Source organism: Mesoplodon densirostris, chromosome 18 (assembly GCF_025265405.1).
Source record: "Mesoplodon densirostris isolate mMesDen1 chromosome 18, mMesDen1 primary haplotype, whole genome shotgun sequence".
NCBI classification, from domain to species: Eukaryota; Metazoa; Chordata; class Mammalia; order Artiodactyla; family Ziphiidae; genus Mesoplodon; species Mesoplodon densirostris.
The window spans coordinates 3647662-3668417 of record NC_082678.1 but is presented as its reverse complement, the minus strand read 5'-3'; the positions used below and the strand labels follow the sequence as shown (position 1 = coordinate 3668417).

At 53.2% G+C, this 20756-nt stretch overlaps 1 protein-coding gene across 1 annotated transcript; it reads left to right on the top strand.

Moving 5' to 3' along the window:
* Window positions 1–5795: 5795 nt before the first annotated feature.
* Window positions 5796–15405, top strand: CDK5RAP3 (CDK5 regulatory subunit associated protein 3). Its single transcript, XM_060081107.1, has 15 exons — window positions 5796–5904; window positions 6093–6174; window positions 7951–8082; window positions 8365–8465; window positions 8829–8877; window positions 9532–9710; window positions 10194–10330; window positions 10496–10640; window positions 11022–11132; window positions 11823–11901; window positions 12472–12560; window positions 13879–14084; window positions 14810–14981; window positions 15072–15094; window positions 15171–15405. The coding sequence occupies exons 1-15, from the start codon at window positions 5899–5901 to the stop codon at window positions 15310–15312; spliced, it is 1653 nt and encodes a 550-aa protein (XP_059937090.1). The 5' UTR covers window positions 5796–5898; the 3' UTR covers window positions 15313–15405.
* Window positions 15406–20756: the final 5351 nt, after the last annotated feature.

The following is a 20756-nucleotide window of genomic DNA, read 5'->3' as shown; positions in this document are numbered from 1 at the left end:
GCAAGTAAAATACGCCTAAGGGAGCCTCCAGGACCTTGGTGCCTGTTGGGACATGCAGCCACCGGGCCCCACGGGATTATAGATCTCTAACCTGGCCCAACACCTCATTCCTCTCTTACTGACCTCTGCCCAGGGAGTAGATCTAGGCTCCAGGGATATTGATTTCCCAAAGCAGGGAGAAGAGAGGGGCTGCCATTCTCCTCAGCACGCCCCCTCCTCTGGAAGGCCAGAAGAAGGAAGATCCTGGGGTGGGGGTGGGGCAGCTTGGCTGAGGGGATAAGTGGGGCCAGGCCAGAGACTGGCCTCTGGAAGCTGCACCAGGCGCAGCTGGGAGGTGGGCAGGGGCAGGTCTGAGGTGCGTGTCGAGGTTGCCATTGGAGGGGTTACTGTTGTCCCCTTCAGGGAGGCCTCAGTGGGGAGTGAGAATATGAGCATCCAGGGTTCACAGGGACTGTGTTCCAGGGGCCGCTCCAAATGCTCTACGTGTGGGAACTCGGGATCCTCACTGCCACCCCAAGGGAGAACCTCTGAGGGGGTTCACCAACTTGCATCCCCACCAGCAATTTTCCCGTTACTCTTTGTTTTGGTTCCCTGTGGCTCATGTAACAAATTACCACAAACTTGATGGATTTAAACAACAGAAATGTATTCTCTCACAAGTTCTGGAGGTCAGAATTCCAAAATCAGCTTCACTGGCCAAGACCAAGATGTTCCTCCTCCTGCTTCTGGTGGCGGTAGGCATTCCTTGGCTTGTGGCCACATCACTCCCGTCTCCTCCTCCTCCATCCTCACATCACCTTCTCCTCTTCCATGTGTCCAATCTCTCTCTGCCTCTTTTTTTTTTTTTTTGTGGTACGCGGGCCTCTCACTGCTGTGGCTTCTCCCGCTGCGGAGCACAGGCTCCGGACGTGCAGGCTTAGCGGCCATGGCTCACGGGCCCAGCCGCTCCACGGCACGTGGGATCTTCCCAGACTGGGGCACGAACCCGCGTCCCCTGCATCGGCAGGCGGACTCCCAACCATTGCGCCACCAGGGAAGCCCAGATTGAGCATCTTTTCATACATGTATTGGTCATTTGGGTATCCTGTTCTCTGAAAGCATCCTTTCTCAACATAGAAAAACTTCTCCACCTCCACATATGATTGTTGTCCCTCTAGCATGCACTAAAATAATACAACTGCCTTTATGGATTCCTGGACTCTTTGCACAATTCTATAGCTTTCCAGGGATCTGCTGCCTATTGGTTGGGAACCCTGACCTACAGGATTAAATTTCAACCCTTTGTCATGGACCTGAGTATTCTTCATGTTCTCACCTTGCCAATCTCTTCAACCTAATTTCTCTCTCCATAAACACCCCATGTTCCCACAGTAAAGTTCTGGAACAGTCATGCTCTCTCTTACCTCGGTGCTTTATCCATGCTATTTACTCCCCCTTCCTAGAAGGACACCCATCACTTATACCCCTCTCCTCTGTCCTCTGCCTTCTACCACAGTTCATTCCCATCCTACCAGACTCAGTTCAAGTGTTACTTCTCCCAGGAGCCCTGCTCTGATAGTTTTCCATCCCCATCCCATGCCTTTACCCCCCAGTTGAGTTGGATACTCGCCCTTTCTGTTGCCTTAGCACTCTGAGCATCCCTCTTAGTTTGTTTGTATGGATGTTTTAAGCTCTTACTATATATGAACACAGGGCTAGGCTCCGGGGGTGCTGTCACGGGACTTAGAATGTGGTGGGCCCCTCACACATCATACCATCACTTTCCTTGAGGGCTGGGACCATGTCTTCATGTTAAGGTCCCCAGCACCTTGGCAAACAGTGCTTGACAAATAGAGGGTAACTACCACTGAACTGCATGGGAAAGGAGGCTGATAGATGAGTGGTGTGGCAGTGGACTTGGTTTTCCTTCCCTTGGAAGAGCAGATTCCCTCTACCTGCCATGATGGGGATGATGAAACAATGAAATGCAGTGGCATCCTTAGAAGATGACACCTTGGGCCCAATTCATGAAGCCACCTAGTGAGTTGTTTTCCCCGGATGACTAACAAAGGTGAAAGGATGAGGAGGGCACAGTGGCCAGGGTTTATCGGGCAATTATTGACCCCGACCCAGCTGACTGGGCCCTCATAGGCCTTCTGGCCTGTGTTAACTCGTGAAGCCAACCAGCCCTGACATCTTCGCCTCACATTCCTCCCTCTAACTCCAGGTGACTCCAAGTCCTGAGCTGTAGGGGGGAAGTGAGGAATAGAGCTGGGGAATGCACAGCCCGCCCCCCAGACCAAGTGATCATGGTCCCCACTCATCACTGAAGACCTTCCTGCACCAGCGGCACCGTCTCTCATTCCTTCCTTCACAAGCATCCATCAAGCACCTGACACTCAACATGGGGTGTCATGCCAGGCGCTAGGGTTACAGAGGTGAACAGGCCTGTACTCCCTGCCCACACGGTGCTCACTGACTAGTTGCGGAGACAGACTGAAAAAACCAACCCCGAGAGATTACACTGAAGCAGCAAGAGGCCCAGCTGAGGAGGCTGAGTTTCCAGAGCTTTCAGCCCAGCAGGCAGATACACCACACACACGCGTGCACACACACACACACACAGCACAGTCAGTGTGGCTGTGAGCAAACACACGTAAGACATGGACCATAAAGTCACAAACCTATGGTAGATAAATGTCTGAATGTCAAGGGTAAGCCCTCTTTTTATGGATATTGCAGGCACATGAGTAATGGGCCTTCTTGCCCAGAATGGGGCATGGTAAGAAAGAACTCTGGAAAAGGGCAGGGACTGCCAGCGTGAGGGTGCTAAGCGTCTGACACAACAACAGGGGAGAAAGTGGGACTCAGGCCGAAGAAGAGGGAGGAAGAGGCCTGCGCCTGTGGTGGCCGAGCTGTGGTGCTTGAATGGAGCAGGCAGGGCTGCCAGAGAAGCCACATTCCATATGAGGGCTGGGGAGCCAGACAGGCCTGGGTTCGGATCCCAGCCTCACCAACTCCAGCTCTATGATCTTGGACAAGTTACTTAATTCCCTAAGCTTTGGCTCCCTTGCCTTTAAAATCTGCCTAATAACCGTACCCACATTATAAGGTTTTTTTGGAAGGATCAAATTAGATAAGGCTTGTAAAACATTTAGATCTACACTGGCACAGGGCACATGACTATCACTTCATAAGCAAACAAACAACAACAACAAGGCATGACAAGGCGGTCTGCATACGTACCACCCTGGGGCTCAGTGCATTCCTGTCCAAAGCCCCACAGGCCTGCTCTCATCCTTCCTCACCTTCCTATGTGCTGCCCCTCTCCCACCTGCTAAATCAGCAGAGAATTGAGAGATTCACAGCCAGAAGCCTTTCACAGCCTCTCCCTGCCACTTTCCAGATGATGGGAGTCCCGAAGACCTCGATGCCCTGGATGCCAGACCACTTGTGTGCTTATCTGCCCATCGGCCCTGAGGTTCTCTATGGCCTCAGAAAAGGACAGGCTGTGCAGATACTGTGCACAATCCACACTCCTACGCTCTCCGGGGCCACCACCCTGAGGCCAGCAGCCAGGCAGAGCTGTTCTCAAACATCCTTCTGTTCCACATGAGCCACCCGGGGTGCTGCGGGGGTGTGGGGAGGTGAAGTGCTGGTGGTCTCTGCCTCCACCAACCCACCAGCGCTGCGCCTTCTAGACTCCTCCTGTCCTGCCCTGCCTGTTGGTTCAAGGAGGAGAGATGCACCTGGAGGGTAGGGCAGGGCCATGCTTCTTGGGATGTCCCAGGGAGCCAGGAACACATGGTTGGAGCCCGGTAGGTGTTTGTATAATCATGGGGGAGTCCCGGCAATTCCTATAGCCTGAGTCAGGACTCGAAGATGGGAGCCAAGTTCCCACGAGACAGCCCTGAAGAGGCCCTTAGTTCTGCCCTATGAACCATTTTTATGGAAGTCTTTCAACCCATTCTATAACAATAATGATTAACGTTTCATACACACATACACCCACACAGTTGGCAAATGATGAGAAAAATCTATGAAAGCATGTTGTAAGCTATAAAGATTTACCTACATCTAGTATGTTTATTTGTTTAGGCTTGTAAATAGAAACACTCTGAGGTGGTCAGGATAGGTGTTATCTCCATGTTGAGGAAACCATGGCTGGCAGAGAGCTTATGGAAACGGTCCAAGATCTCACTGGGCAGGAATCTAGGCCTTCTCACTGCCCTATCACATCACACAGTTCAATAAAAAATTTACTAAGCCCCAAGTGATGAGACGGGTCAGAGTTGGGGAGGGGGGTGGGGGGTCATTTAGAAACACCCAGGCAGAGCCCCCTTGAGGAGCTAACAACCTGGAAGGGGAGGGATGCAAAATGGCACACCCAGCCCTGTGAGATTCCCCGGCACCCCCTCTCTCCTCTCTCCTCACGCTTCCCACTTCTTGCCCAATCTCATGCCCTCTCTCAGCTTCAGCCACCACCTGGACCACAGATCAGTCAGCCTACGGCTCTCCAAAGCTGCGTCCCCAGTCCCCTGAACTCCAGAGCTACAGACCCAAGTGCCTCCTGCACACTTGCCACCTGGGGGTCTCCCAGGGCCACCAACCCCACAAATTCAAAGCTGATATGCTCTCCTCCTCAACCCCTGCTCAGCATCCTGCAACGCTGTCTTAGGTGGAGGCACGCACATCCAACCACCTAGGTGTCATCCTGCTGTCCCCCAACCACACAGCCAATCAATTGCCAAGTCCTGTCCATTTTCCTCCAAAACATCTCTGAAATCCAGTCCTTCTCTTCCTCCTCATGCCTCTGTCCCAGGTCAGGCTCTAACTCCTGCATGATAACCTCCTGACAGTCTTATCTCCCACGAATCCATCTTCTTTGCAGTCAATCCGTACAGGTCCCTCCCTGTCTCAAGGCTCAAACCCTTAAAACCCTCCAATAGTTCCCCTCTGTCTGCAGGGGTGAAGTCCAAGTTCCTTCGTGAGATGATATGATACAATACTACCCTTCCGCCTCTACAGTCTCTTGTGCCTCAAACCTTTCACGGCACAGAGGCTGGCCTGCCTGCAGGGCCGGCTTCATGCGTGGGAGACCTCTGCAGTTCATATTTTTTAACAAGGGCATTTTAGTTTTGCACTGGACCCCGCCAATTATTTGGCTAGTCCTGCCTGCCTGTTTTTCCCTGCACCCCCTTGCAGTTTGTGGCCTGCAAAACTTTGTACAGTTTCCTCCACCCAGAACACCCCTCCCACATCACCCTCTTTCTGCCGCCCTTCTTTTAACACTCACTTTAGGTGTTATCTTTGGGACGCCTCCCTTGACCCTCATCCCTCCCGATCCCTGCCCTAATCACACAACACATAGCAGGTGTTCAACACTTGTCTATTACATAAACTGAGAAGGCAATGTGTGACAAGTGCCACAAGAGACCTTCAAACTACGATCGATCGATCGACGGTAAAGCAAGGCAAGGAGAGAGAAGGCATTTCTAACCACCTCCAGGTTCCTCAGGGGGGCGCTAGGACCTTGTCCGCAGACGCGTTAATCCTTGAGCAGAGGGCTCTACTTCTGCCTGGCCGGAAGCGGCCGGGATCGACTCTTGGGCGCCGCCTGCCGCAATCGCGTCGCCACTGCAGCCCTTTCCGGGAGCCCCCGCCCCTCCACGGCCGTGAGCCCGCCTCACGCCTCCCATTGGCTGTCTCCTCTTCTCCCGCCCTTCCCGGGCTCAGCCACTCGGAGCCCCGGGGTGGGTGGGGCTTGAAGCCCGGGTGGAGCGCGCGCCCCGATTGGCTCTGAGGAAGGCGGTGACGTGACCGGAGGAGACCTAAACTGAGGCTCCGCCACACTACCACTGGATTAGTGGTAGGCGGGGCGGGCCCGGGTCGGCGGCAAGAAGCGGAAGTGGTGGAAAGATGCAGGTTGGGGGACAGTAGCTGGGGAGGTGGGGAGCTGGGTTGGGACCCCTGAACTGAGTTCAGCCCGCCCGTCCCTGACCTGCTTCCCGGGCTCCCTCCGGGGCGCGGCCCTCCCCGGCCTGTCGTGCTGGCCCCGCAGGGTGGCGGTTGGGTCGGTGAAATGAGCGCGCGAGTGGCTTGTTCGCTTCCAGGACTCACGACCCGTTCCCCGCCGTGTTTCCCTCCAGGACCATCAGCACGTGCCCATCGACATCCAGACCAGCAAACTGCTCGGTAGGAGGGGGCACCCCCGCTCAGCCAGCTGTCAGGGGGAGGCTTGGCCCCTTTGCCCCCTGTCACCAACAGCTGGAGTCCCGACATCCCAAGGCCCCTGTTGAGGCGTTGACCACTCGCCCTGTTCTATGCCCCCATCTGTGGCCGGATTGCCCCGCTAAGAGGAGCGGGAAGGAAACAGACATAGAGTCTGTACTTGACCTGTGTTTTCTACTTTAACATTTATAACATGTGTTGTCAATCATATCTTTCAGGCACAGAGAGGGTGAGGGCTTACCTTAAAGATGGTCAGCTACTGAATGGCAGATCTGAAGTTAGAACCTGAGTCTGTCAGGTTCCAGTATCTATGCTTTTTCGTATTATGCCGAAAAAACCTTTTTTTTTTTTTTTTCCGGTACGCGGGCCTCTCACTGTTGTGGCCTCTCCCGCTGCGGGGCACAGGCTCCGGACGCGCAGGCTCAGCGGCCATGGCTCACGGGCCTAGCCGCTCCGCGGTATATGTGGGATCTTCCCGGACCGGGGCACGAACCCGTGTCCCCTGCATTGGCAGGCGGATTCTTAACCACTGCGCCACCAGGGAAGCCCTGGATTAATTGTTTTGATGCTGGTTTGTCATTAAGATGACATCCTGTTTGCCTCATCCCTTTGCTTCTACTTCTGTGACATCTACAGAATTTTTCTTTCTGAAGATTTTAGAGGAATACAGTGGAGGGAATATAACTGATAACTAGTGTGGGCCCTCAGTGTTTGACCAGCTGACAGATTTATTAACAAGGGCAAGGTGGCCACTTAGTGGAGCTTCTTTAGTTTCGTTGAAGATTTGTCCCAGCTCTTCAGCACACGTACACTCTTGATGTCATGAAAAGGACCAATGAAGCAACAACCATTTATTGAGGGTTTATTCTATACAAGGTGCTGTTTTATGTGCTTGACATGATGAAAATGAAGATCACTACAATTCATTGAGCCCTTGCCATGTGTCAGACACAGCACTCAGTGTTTTACCTTCATTCCCCCTTGTACTCAGTATCTTTATCATCCCCATTTTACATGTAGGGAAACTGAGGCACAGAGAGGTTGAGAGACTTGCCCAAGAAAGTTAGTAATTAGAAGCCAGGACCATCTGACCACAAAGTCTAGCTCTTAGCTCTCTCCTACTGAGGAAATGTACATGGCTCTTATCCACCTATACCCTCTACTAAAAACACAGATCTGGGCCCAGAATCCAGGAGGTCAGTCACATGGGTATTCATGTGTGCAGGATGGTACTTCACTGGTAAGAAGAGACCCGTCTTATCTAGTCCTTAGGGCGCTGTAGGTAGTAGGGGCTTTGCAGTTGTTCATTCATCTGGTATTTGGCATAACCATCTTGTATTTTCCATTGTCGTGGTTAATCCCAGCCCTGAGGAAGTGGAAGTTGAATAGCATCTGCTGTCAGTAAGAAAGACACAATTATCCGTGGAAGCAAAAATATCATGGAGAATATGGTCCAAATTGGCACTTTGATGTCAGGACCAATTTAGAGTTTTACTTTATCCCTGTGTTGAGGTAGTTGCTTTATAAAAGTCACACTGTGGATGAAGTCAGGTTGCTGGAGTCTTTTTAGCCCCAAGCATCCCTTCGGGCCTGTCTTCATTCCCATCTTCCCGTGACCCCCACACCTTAACCAATATGAATACAACTTTTAGCCAATGCCTTAGCATATTTCACTTGAATCAGTGATGGAATTTTGGCCATGGGAATGGAAATGCTGTGATTTGGGTGTTTCTCCTGTAGACTGGCTGGTGGACAGAAGGCACTGCAACCTGAAATGGCAGAGTCTGGTGTTGACCATCCGAGAGAAGATCAATGCCGCCATCCAGGACATGCCAGAGAGCCAAGAGATCGCCCAGCTGCTCTCTGGATCCTGTGAGTGCTCTGGGGCTACATTACTGGACCCCACCCCTTTCCTGGGGTGGTACATATCAGCTGAGCTGCTCCCTTTTCTTTAGCCATAGAGCTGACTCCTAAAGAAAGAGAGGTTTTTATTTGGGGGTATAGATGCTTGTTTCTTTCAACACAAAAGGATGAAGGGGAGAGCTATGCCTGCTAAAGTTACCAGCATATACGTGAGTCAGCCATGCGTGGTGGCCACAGTGGGTGGTGAAGACACTGTAATTCTCAAAGTCTTTGTTCTTCCTTGCTTTCCAGACATTCACTACTTCCACTGCCTAAGAATTGTGGAGCTTCTCAAAGGCACTGAAGCCTCCACAAAAAATATTTTTGGCCAGTACTCTTCACAGCGAATGAAGGTAAGTGTGGGCGACGGTGGTAACACGCAGCTGGAGGGTCCAGTCCAGGCGGGCAGAGCCTGTCTGGTCTCACTGAGGATCCCGTGGAGACGCCTACCTGGAATATCTCCCCCACTTTCTCTCCGTCCCCACAGTTTATGCCAAAAGTAGATCCTACCCCTGGGTTTACATTTGCTCTGGGGATCGCTTGTTGGCACCACACTCTTAAAATAAAGTGGGTGGTCCAGCCAGCATTATGGAGGAGGACGGGGAGTTGGATGTGATGCAGAGACTGGGAGAGCCTCCCCGGCTGGGGGACTGAGCTGGGATGCACTCAGCGGCTGCTGAGTGCTGTTCAGGCCCACTTCCTGTTTCTTTTCTTAGGATTGGCAGGAGATTGTAGCCCTATATGAGAAGGACAACACCTACCTAGGTAAGGTGGCCCAGCCCAGGAGTCCCCATGTCCATGGGGGAGGCCCACTCCCCACGTTCTGAGACAGTGGGCTTCTAGGAGGCACAGTTCATGTGGGGGAAGAGGCTGGGGTGTAGATGTTTGTGAGGTGGGAAAATAAATTCCACGAAGAGTGTTGGGGGGAGGACGACCACCAGGCAGGTCGTGGGCATTTGCCAAGCAGGTGTGTGCAGGTCTTCCACCAGTCACCTCCTGGTGGCTGACTTGTCCACTGAGCACAAGAGACACGGGTTGTCCTGGGAGCTGTATCGGGGGCCTGAGGGAGTAACTAAAGGGCCGACTGTAGTTCGGGTTGTGTTTTCTAATAGTATAAATAGTTATAATAGCTAATATTGACCGAACACCTACTACATGCAAGGAATTGTACTTGTGTTTTATGTGGATTCTCTCTCTTGATCTTCACGATAACTACTATTGCTCCTGTTTGATAGCTGAGGATTGGATTAGAGAGGTTAAATGACTGTCTTAGATTCCACAGCCAGGAAGGGGAAGGGCTGGGAGGCCACCCCCGGGCTCTTCGCCACCCGACTAGGGTATGTTTGTGCGTGTCCTTGGGGCACGCCTGCCTTAGGGTGTGCAGATCCAGGGTGAACTTCCTGGGCCCTCCTTTCTCAGTGGAACTCTCCAGCCTCCTGGTTCGGAACGTCACCTACGAGATCCCCTCCCTGAAGAAGCAGATCGCCAAGTGCCAGCAGCTGCAGCAAGAATACAGCCGCAAGGAGGAGGAGGGCCAAGCGGGGGCTGCCGAGATGCGGGAGCAGTTCTACCACTCGTGCAAGCAGTATGGCATCACGGTGAGCGCGACAGTGGGCAGCGGGTTCTTGCCATGGCAGGAGGACGGACACCTGGGGCCTCTGTCTGTCTTCCTGGGCCCGACGCCTTTGCTTCTGGGAAGGGCTTCCCTCTCAGCCTGGTGGGGCCCTTCTCAGGCCATTTTCTTGCCTGTCTCTAATCTTCAGGCATGTTCTTTATTTTATTATTATTATTTTTTATTATTATATTTTTTTTTTGCGGTACGCGGGCCTCTCACTGTTGTGGCCTCTCCTGTTGCGGAGCACAGGCTCCAGATGCGCAGGCTCAGCGGCCATGGCTCACGGGCCCGGCCGCTCCACGGCATGTAGGATCCTCCCAGACCTGGGCAAGAACCCATGTCCCCTGCATCGGCAGGCGGACTCTCAACCACTGCGCCACCAGGGAAGCCCCAGGCGTGTTCTTTAGTCTGTTGTGTTCTGCTTCCCACCACTTCTCTCTGAGCCCACCTCGTGGATCCTCTCTAGGGGGACAACGTCCAAAGGGAACTGCTGGCCCTGGTGAAGGACCTGCCGAGTCAGTTGGCCGAGATTGGGGCGGCGGCCCAGTCCCTGGGGGAAGCCATCGACCTGTACCAGGCCTGTGTGGGGTTTGTGTGCGAAAGGTACCGAGGGCCTGTTTCTCCCCAGCGCGGGGGGGACAGTTGAGCTACTTCCCCAGCTGTGCTCTCTTCTCCACTTGTATTTTCCCCACGTGACATTTGAGAGGCCGGGCCCGTGCTGGCCTCGTGAGTGGGCAGCAGGAGGGTCAGCTGCCTGCTCCGTTGCAGCCCCACAGAGCAGGTGCTGCCGATGCTACGGTTTGTGCAGACGCGGGGGAACTCCACGGTGTACGAGTGGAGGACGGGCACGGAGCCCTCGGTGGTGGAGCGGCCACACCTCGAGGAGCCCCCTGAGCAGGTGGAAGAAGACGCGGTAAGACAGGCCTAGGAAGAGCCGCTTCCTCCCCTCATACGCTGTGCACACCCCACTTGAATTCAGAGTCCAGAGGGAAGAAAGGGGTATTCCTGTGAGAGAGACTGTAAGTGGAAGGGCCCAGAAGGCCCTACCCCTTTATTTTTCTGGCTTTCTTGACCAGAGAATAGATGAGCTCTGAAGAGGCCCAGCAAGCCGGTCGACTTTGAACTGGGACCCCTTCAGTCCCCTGAGCTCTCTGAAGATGGGCTCTCCTTTGGGAACTTGGAGGCCATTACGCTTAAACAGGGCACTCCCTACTGAAGCAGCCGAGGCCCGGGGCAAGGCAGGCCCCTTTATTCACCCATCTTCTGCGGGCTAACACTTTCTTCCCCCTTCCAGGTTGACTGGGGTGACTTCGGGGTGGAGGTGGCATCTGAAGGAGCTGGCTCTGGCCTCTCTGGCCAGGCTGCTGGAATTGACTGGGGCATCTCCCTGGAATCGGACTCAAAGGTTAGGATGCCCTCTCGGTCCACCTCTCTGAGGACTTCGTGTGATTTGCTGCTTTGGTGATAAGGAAAGTGTTGCCTCTGTCTTTAAAGACATCACATGAAGTTCATAGTTCTTGGACCAGGTGTAGCCCAGTGTGGGGCAGAGTTTCCAGAGTGACGTGTCAGAGTTTTGACCTCTTTCTTAGGGTGTTCGGGGCAGGTGTGGGGATATAGGCAGCTGGTGCCTATATGCATGGGCCCATAGTGCCACCTTTGACCCCTCCATCAGGGCTGCAATGTGCTGTCATTGAATTTTTTTTTTTTAGAGCGATTTTTTAAAAATTTTATTTACTTTTGGCTGCGTTGGTTCTTCGTTGCTGCACGTGGGCTTTCTCTAGTTGGCGGCGAGCGGGGGCTACTCTTCGTTGCAATGCGCGGGCTTCTCATTGTGGTGGCTTCTCTTGTTGCGGAGCACGGGCTCTAGAGCGCAGGCTCAGTAGTTGTGGCGCACGGCCTTAGTTGCTCTGTGACACATGGGATCTTCCTGGACCAGGGCTCAAACCCGTGTCCCCTGGGTTGGCAGGTGGATTCTTAACCACTGCGCCACCGGAGAAGCCCCGTCATTGAACTTTTGAGGGCTTTGGTTTATTCTGGCTCCCTTTGCTGGAAAAAGTTCTCCCAACACTGCTGGGGTTCTTTACTCTCCACCCAGGAAGCTGGGGGTGATGAGATAGACTGGGGAGATGCTGCTGCTGCTCTGCAGATCACCGTGCTGGAAGCCGGGACCCAGGGTGAGTGCACCCCTCCCTGCAGCCCTGGCAGAGCCTGCCCCCGTGTCTCTAGAAGCAAAGAAAAAGTACACTACCAAGATTGGGCTTCTCAGACATTTACCTGGTTTTTCAAAATCATGATGATGTGAGTTCAGGCAGATAGAGAGAAGTTCTTAAAATTAAATCTAGAAACTCAACTTTTTGGATACTGAATGTGGGTCAGCTGTTCTCTGGGAGGTTCCGAGAGGGCTGATAGGCTCTGAGGCCTGACCTGGTCCCCCCTCCCCACAAGCTGAGAGTAGGGATCTGAGCCACTAGAGGGCAGTGCAGGATGAGACTTCATGCCCACTAGCGTGAAGGAACTTACCATTGTTCGGAACTCAGCTCTGTGGTCCTCCTCACAGACTTGGGTTGGCACTAGTCCCTGATTAGGGCTGAGACAAATGGGAAAGGGTAACCCTTCCCACTTGGGTTGGAACAGGAAGTGGCCTTAGTGCAGTGTCTGTGTCCATATTAACCCACCAGGACTTCTCAAACTGAGAGCCTTCTCCAGTCCTCAGCAACTTTATCACTTCTCTCTCTTCCCGGCAGCTCCCAAAGGTGTTGCTAGGGGCCCAGATGCTCTGACACTTCTTGAATACCCTGAGACCCGGAATCAGTTCATCGATGAGCTCATGGAGGTACCTTTGTCCTCTGGGTGAGGCAGGGGGCGGCCTGGCACCAGCATAGGGGGCATCGCTCCAGATGCCTTACCTGACCCTTCCTTTTTGTTTAAGGATGCTGAGCACTTTCCTTGTTCTGGAGCAGGGACGCACATATTAGGATGCTCCCCCATTCATTCAACTGTGTTTATCATGTACTTCCTAAGCCCCTGGCACTGTCTTGAGGTGCTGAGCAGCGAACAAATCAAAGTCTTTGACCTCATGGATCTTATATCCTAGTGGGGAAGGCAGACAAGAAACAAGACAAACAAGTAAAATATGTAGTATGTCAGGTGTTAACATAAGTGCCATGGAGAAAGGGAGCTGGGGAGGGAGATGGGGTTACTGGGAAGGGCTGCAGTTTTATGTTGGTGGTCAGGGAAGGCCTTGTTGCCAAGGTGACCAGTAAGTCAAGACCAGCAGTGGGTGCAGAGAGAGCCATGCTGATATCTGGCAGAAGAGCTTTCCAGGCAGGGGGAGCAATGCAGAAGTTTTGAGGGGGGAGGTGTCCTGCACGTGTGATGCACAAGGAGGCCACTGTGGCTGAGCAGGGGAGCTGGGGGAAGTGGAAGAGCCCAGAGAGCCGAAGGGAGTCGGAAATCTGGCTTTTCTCTGAGGGAACTGGGAAGCTGTTGGAGGTTTGGAGCGACATGTTCTCATTTGCGTTTTAGTATCATCACTGTGGCTAAAGTATCCAGCTGCCTAGAGTAAGGAGCCAGTGTTCTTGGATCTTCTTTCTGGGACTGGGAAGCAGGGGGCTTGTCTTTGTTAATCTCTGGGTCTGTCCACTTCTCGGTGGCCTGCTGGCTGGGGAGGGCCTCATGGAAGGCCTTGTCCTCCCCAGTCTAGTTCAAGTTTCCATGGTCCAATAAAAGTGACAAGATATGCGGCTGGTTCTCAGATTCTTCCTAGCCTTTTCGTAATCCAGGGCTTCTCAAACATGGATTCCTATTCCCTGAATCTCATTCTTCCCATGGAGAGAAAATACCTTCACTGGGCAGAGAGAACCCTTTGAATCTCTGCATCGTAGTTATGTGCCCCATAGCCTGGGAGGAAGGAGAGGGCTCCAGGGCCAGGTAAGGCCTGAGACAGCAATGAGGGACTGAAGGGTGATGGTGGAGGCTGCCCCGAACTCCCACGTTATAGTTGGTGAGTTTCTAGCAATAAAAATGTTCAGAGGAAATAACTGCTCCTCAACCCGCATCTAACCCTCACCTTATTCTTCATTTTGACCAGCCGGAGGGCCTAGCTTCTGAGTTCTTTTCTCGGTTTGAACCAAATCCTCTTCTGTCCACAGCTTGAGATCTTCTTGTCCCAGAGAGCAGTGGAGATGAGTGAGGAGGCAGACATCCTGTCCGTGAGCCAGTTCCAGCTGGCTCCAGCCATCCTGCAGGGCCAGACCAAAGCAAAGATGGTCACCATGGTGTCGACACTGCAGGATCTGATTGGCCGGCTCACCAGTCTTCGAATGCAACACCTGTTTATGATCCTGGCCTCACCAAGGTCTGGCTTTCCCCTTGATGTTGGGCTGTTCAAGGGCGTGCTGCAGGGCCCTGCCATCTCGGGCAGCCCTGACTCTTTTTTTTTTTTATAAATGTATTTTATGTATGTATGTATGTATGTATGTATGTATTTATCTATTTATGGCTGTGTTAGGTCTTCATTGCCGCACGTGGGCTTTCTCTAGTTGCGGCGAGCGGGGGCTTCTCATTGCGGTGGCTTCTCTTGTTCCAGAGCACGGGCTCTAGGCACGTGGGCTTCAGTAGTTGTGGCTCGCGGGCTCTAGAGCGCAGGCTCAGTAGTTGTGGCGCATGGGCTTAGTTGCTCCACGGCATGTGGGATCTTCCCGGACCAGGGCTCGAACTCGTGTCTCCTGCATTGGCAGGCAGATTCTTAACCACTGCACCACCAGGGAAGCCCCAGCCCTGACTCCTTGTTTCCTCGTCTCCATGACCCCTTAGACCTCATCCCTGCCTCCCATAACTGCACCATCCCAACTAGGGATGGCGGTTCTCTTTGGGGCAAGGTGGGGTGGTTTGAGGTATGCAGACAGAATCTGCCTCCCCTGTAGGATGGGGAAGTGGGAGTGGTATTCCTTGCAAGAAAGGATTGAAGGATGTGGAGGCTGAGAGGTCAATTAGAGACTTGGTTTCCTGAGCCTCAGCAGTCGGATGGGGACACCCAGGTTGCCCAGCGACACCAAACACTTACCTGAGTGCCCGGCCCAGGTATGTGGACCGAGTGACTGAGCTCCTCCAGCAGAAGCTGAAGCAGTCCCAGCTGCTGGCTTTGAAGAAAGAGCTGATGCTGCAGAAGCAGCAGGAAGCCCTTCGGGAGCAGGCGGCTCTGGAGCCCAAGCTGGACCTGCTGCTGGAGAAGACCAGGGAGCTGCAGAAGCTGGTGAGACAGGAAAGGCAAGCCCGCCCAGTTGCTGCAGAATGAGGTCCCTTTGTCTCTGCTTCCTGCCCACTCCGTATCACTGTCTTTCAGATTGAAGCTGACGTTTCCAAAAGGTACAATGGGCGCCCCGTGAACCTGATGGGAACCTCTCTGTGACACGCTCCCCATTCTTCCTGCCTGTCTTCTCAGCCTTCAGGATGGAGGAGGGACAGCCAGGGGCCCTTCCCAGCAAGAGACCAGGCTGACTGGAGGACGGAAAGCCCCAAGACGGAACCATCACCCAGATGGTTGCCTTGGCACTCACTGTACTCTCTGCACGAAGCTGTTTTAATTGGTCCTGTGACCCATCAGCCTCAAACCACAGCTTCTGCTCTTTCTCATTATCTAGTTGGACTTAATAAAAGAGGAAGGGACTCTTGTTTCACTACTGATAGTGCCGTTTTCTGGGCCTGGGGTTGAGGCTGCATGGGGTTCTTGATCCTGTGGAGTGCCAGGTTGGGGACTTCTCTTTGCTCCGGTGATGGGGCTGGGCCCCGATTAGTATCTACAAATGGTGCAGCAAGGGGCTCTGGGGTAGCTGAGTCAGCTGGGCCCCTTTCACTCCATAGCCAGGCCCAGACTGCCCCACTCAGGCCAGAAGCGCAAGGGGAGCAGTCAAGCGGCAGCCTGGTTGGAGCCAGCAAAGCTGTATTTTCCTTTTAATCACAGCTTACCTCTAGGCAGAGGGAAAATGCGGTTTGCGGAGGAAGGGTCTGATAAACAAGGTGGGGACAGGAGTTGTCACCTTCACAAGCTGCCTGTCCACTTCCTACCCATAACTGGCTGCTCTGTGATTGGATAGAGCCCACCCCAGGCTAGCAGCCTTCTCCCCGGCCACCTACCCATCCCCATTTCCCAGGAAGGTAGGGGTTGGGGGTGGCCAGCAATTCGATTTTAATTTCATAGCAGAGCAGTTGATTCATGGCTCTTTGTCGCTGGCGTTGACTCCCGTAATGACTTTCCATCAAAATGAAAAGTGGAGTGACACCACTCATTATTCCTGCTGCTTGTTATCTCAGTTCTGGGGAGGGCCGCCCCCTCCCTGCTGCCTTTCAGCCGTCCTGGACAGTGAGTGATGGGCCCTATTAATCACCGACCCCACGGACTCCAGCGGACACACGCTGTCCAGAGGAGAGAGAGATAAGGCGGCGTGAACTGCTCGAAGCCGCTCGTATCAATTAATGTCAGTCCATCACTTCCCCCCAGTGTTTGCCCGTTCACCTCCCTCCTTTTGGGGGGATTGAAAGTCTAGGAATTGAAGATGGAAAAATATTGGTGTGGAATGTCGAGGTAAAACTGTCCTTGGAATAGAAGGACATCGAGGGGCCTGAGCGGGCTGCATCCTGCCCTCAGCTGCTGTGAAGGCTCTCGGCGGGGGGCGCTGTCTGCACCTCTCAGTCGCTTTCTCTCAGAGAATGTCCACTACCTTCTGGCCCACCTGTTTGGCGGCTGGCTCCACTGGCCTTCTGGCCTGCTCCTGGCAGCTGCCACCAGCTCACCGAGGCATGCTACGCCAGCCCACTTGGATGTCCCTCATCCAGTCACCAGCTCTTACATGGGCTCTTCGCTCGCTGGCACCCGGCTTTGGGGAGAGGCCTTGTGGTCATGTGACCGTGGCAGGCTGGCTTCAGGCCTCCAGAGCTCTTGCTTCTGCCCGCGCAGAGGAGTGCCTCGCTTGCCTTCTCTGCCCTGCCTGGGGCCGACGGGAGACATCGGAGGTGCTGAAATTTGGCCATCTTTGCAGGACAGGAAGTGGGTTTAATAGAAGGTTTTCTCAGCAGATTTTGGCCACCTTGGTAAGCAGTGGGGCTAGGGGACTGTTCTCTCAGAGGAATTGGGCTCGTTTCACTGCTTATCTGGTGAAACGAAGGCCCACTCAACCCCTAGGTTCATATAACGAGTTTCTTAAAAGCCTTTGACTCCATAACATTGGATTTATTCTCCAGAATCTTTAGCACCATTTGGCTTTGACCCTGTGCTTTGCTTCCTGGGTCCCACTTCCCCGACCACCCTATGGCACTGAAGATCCCACCTGGCTGTTTGACCCCTCAGGAGGGCAGCTCTGTGTCTTTCCGACCTGCTCCCATATTTCCCTGAGCATCACTCTGATTGCATTTAGGTTCCTGCTTGTTCGTCTCACTCAGAAGTTGTGAGGATTAAATGAGTTGATGTGCACAGAGCTGTTAGAACAGTGCCTGGCACAGAGTTAAGTGCTCGCTGGACAAATGTGAGCTCTTATTTTGGGTTTGTGAAACAATGCTAAGGACTCTTCATTCTGTTTCCTTCTTGGAAGGGGGAGGTGAGAGTTTCCTTGTAGAGTTTGAAGACCAAGTTCTGAGCAGTCAGGTTTCTGGAATTGCCAAAACAAACAACAGGGAATTCCTTGGTGCTCTAGTGGTTAGGACTCCACGCTTCCACAACCGGGGGCCTGGGGTTCCATCCCTGGTCGGGGAACTAAGATCCCACAAGCCACGTGGCATGGCCACAAAAATTAATAAATAAAAATTATAAAACAGAAAACATTCAGGGAGAGAGAAAGAGGAGATGGGCCCAGATTACACCCTTGGAATCCTTAGTTTGATGCCAAGAATTGTATTGCCAAGAACACATTCTACTTTTATGGTTACTTCAGTGCCGCCTCTTCCCAGAGCAGATTTAAGGCTCTCACTACTTAAGCTAAGTCCAGTCATTACCTGCTTCAGATAAGGAAAGAGTCACCTTTCCAAAATCCTCTCACCCAGCCAAATCCAGCCACTGCCCAAGCCTACTCACCATCTCTCTGCTCAAATGAAGCCTTTCTTCCTGCATAGACTCTACTGTGTCCTTTCAAAGTCTGGTTCTCAAAGCGTAGGATCCATCTGCACTGCAGCCCACGATGGCTGACCATGAATGTGGGCCAAGTAGAGTGCTAATGATTACTCATCTGGGTTCTGGCTGCCCACTAAGGGCTTGCCAGGGAGATGTGGGGTCTTACACATCTAGAACTAGTTTCCCAAAGCCAGCGCAGGGCAGGGGATGATCTGCATCCTTCAGGCCAAAAATCTCACTCGTCTGATCTGCTCCAGAGAACTGGCCTGGAGCTGAGAACCAAAAAAAAAAAAAAAAAAACCAGACGCCAGGCCTTGGGGAACAGGAGCTAATCCTGCTCGCTCGTGTCTCTGTCTCCCTCGTTAATTCTACAGGTGTTGCTTACACAGTTTCTCCCCTAGAAACAGATCCTGTGGCTCTTCCTGCCTTTTCATCCACACCTGCCTGTCCTGTTACTACAATTCTATTTCACCTTTTTTCTTTTTTCAGCTGCACCACGCAGCTTGTGGGATCTTGGTTCCCCAACCAGGGCCCGGGCCCTCGGCAGTGAAAGCACAGAGTCCTAACCACTGGACCGCCAGGGAATTCCCCTATTTCATCTTTTTTTTTTTTTTTTTTTTTTTTTAATTAAAAAAATTTTTTTGGCTGTGCCGTTGCAGCTTGTGGGATTTTAGTTCCCTGACCAGGGATTGAAGCCGGGCCCTTGGCAGTGAGAGCCCTGAGTCCTAACCATTGGACCACTAGGGGATTCCCATCCCCTATTTCATCTTTTTTTTTTTTTTTTTTTTTTTGCGGTACGCGGGCCTCTCACTGTTGTGGCCTCTCCCGTTGTGGAGCACAGGCTCCGGACGCGCAGGCTCAGCAGCCATGGCTCACGGGCCCAGCCGCTCCACGGCATGTGGGATCCTCCCGGACCAGGGCACAAACCCTTGCCCCCTGCATTGGCAGGCGGACTCTCAACCACTGCGCCACCAGGGTAGCCCCTGGTCTTTTAATTGCCACTTGTTTATTTTCCTCTCCTCCCCATGCCCCCCACACACACATACATACACACAATCTAATAACAGTAACAGGAAGACAGCAGGCAAAGCAATGCAGTAGTGATTAGCATCTTCTCTAGATCTAGACTGCCTGGGTCAAATCCTGGCTCTGCTCTTGCTACCAGTGTGATCTTGGGTGAGTCCCTGGACCTCTCTGCACCTCATTTCCTTCACCAGTGAAATGAGGACAACAATACTACCAACCTCAGGGTGGGTAGCTGTGGTGAACGAGTGCAGCACCCAGATGGTGCCTGGTACAGGAAGACTCACCTGTCAGCTTGTGAGGGGTGGTGGACTGCAAATAGCCCAGACTGAGGTTAGAAACTTGTGTTCGGGTCCTGGTTCCGTATGTCCCAGATATCCTGACATGTCCCCAACCAACCCCATTATCATCCCCATCCCACCCTGCGTCCCTCCCTGATATCTGCTGTTTCTAGTCTATCAACAGGCTCCCAGTCTCTGCTGGCTCACCTCTAATCCACCTTTTCCATGTGCTTTGTCACCCTAATCATTTCCCTACTTAGAAACTCTGATGCCTCCCCAGCTCCCCAAATTCCTAGTGTAGCAGGCCAGCCCTTGATATTCGGACCTCCCCCTAACTTTCCGGCCTGGGTATCCACCCCAAACAGCAAACCCACGTGTGTCCCCAAACCTCTTCTTGGCCCCTCCTAGCCTTCCTGACCCGGCTCAGTTGAGGCCCAAACGCATCTCTGTGGACATTGCCAGTTCCCAGGCAGAATGAGTCCCTCCCTCCTTGGCAGCATCCCTGAAGCTGTGTGTACATGCCCTTCGGGGAGCACCTATCAACTATATGACGGTGCCTTCGTATGGAGTGCGCCCCAAACTGAACTGCGTAAGAGCAGGGACTGGCTCTTGCTCATTTTTGTGTCCCCTCTGGAGTCTCAAACTTAACTTCTCCGAACTTCAGTTGACTTAACGATCTCTCAGTTGACTTTGCCTTCTAAAATGTTATGCTCACGTGGCTCACAACTAAGCCAAAAAAGAAAAGTCCCATAAAGAAGTTTGGGAAGAAAATTGGGTTTAAGCAGGCTTTTTTTTGTTTGTTTTTTTGCGGTACGCGGGCCTCTCACTGTTGTGGCCTCTCCCGTGGCGGAGCACAGGCTCCGGACGCGCAGGCTCAGCGGCCATGGCTCACGGGCCCAGCCGCCCCGCGGCATGTGGGATCTTCCCGGACCGGGGCACGAACCCGTGTCCCCTGCATCGGCAGGCGGACTCTCAACCACTGCACCACCAGGGAAGCCCTAAGCAGACTTTTAAAATGAACCAACGGTCAGACTAAACTCTGATCCACAGCTGTCTTGTGAGTGTGCCTGACCTGAGGCTCTCCTGGGCCTGCCTCTCTTCTCTCCCTGTTGGGCTGAGGGCTCTTCTAGAGAGGAGAGCTGCCGTCCCATCCTCTTGCAGACCTCACTGCTTCACAGACCCAGGTCTGCTGCTGAAGCTGGGGTCACCCCCCCGCCCCAGCCCACCGCAGCCGCTTACTGAGTGCTGCCCACATGCTGGGCTCTGAACAAGCTGTTCTGCACGCCGAGTAATCAGGCCCCAGGAGCTGCTCCCAGGCTGCCTAGCAGATCCCAGGGCCCAGGAGGAGGGTGTCAAGCCTGCTCCAGGGCTAAGAAGCCCAGGGTGCCAGCTGACTGCAGATCTCCGTGTCCTCCAGATGCCCTTCCTCTCAGGTGGTGGGCACGTCGGCCCTGAGTAAACTCTTCCTTATCCCGCCTGCCACCCTCCTCTGGTTCCCCAGGCTACAAAGAAAACCAGTTTGATTATTTAAACTTCTCCTGCGTGTCTAATAAAAAGTTCTGCACTCTTTAACGCCCCAGCTCTCCATAAGTGTCGGGAGCTGCTCTCTCCCTTCCAGCCCTCC

Coding starts and splice junctions, on each gene's coding strand:
- CDK5RAP3 (XM_060081107.1), top strand. Junction 10,641..11,021: donor AGCAGGTGGAAGAAGACGCG/GTAAGACAGGCC, acceptor TCCCCCTTCCAG/GTTGACTGGGGTGACTTCGG. Junction 11,133..11,822: donor CCCTGGAATCGGACTCAAAG/GTTAGGATGCCC, acceptor CTCTCCACCCAG/GAAGCTGGGGGTGATGAGAT.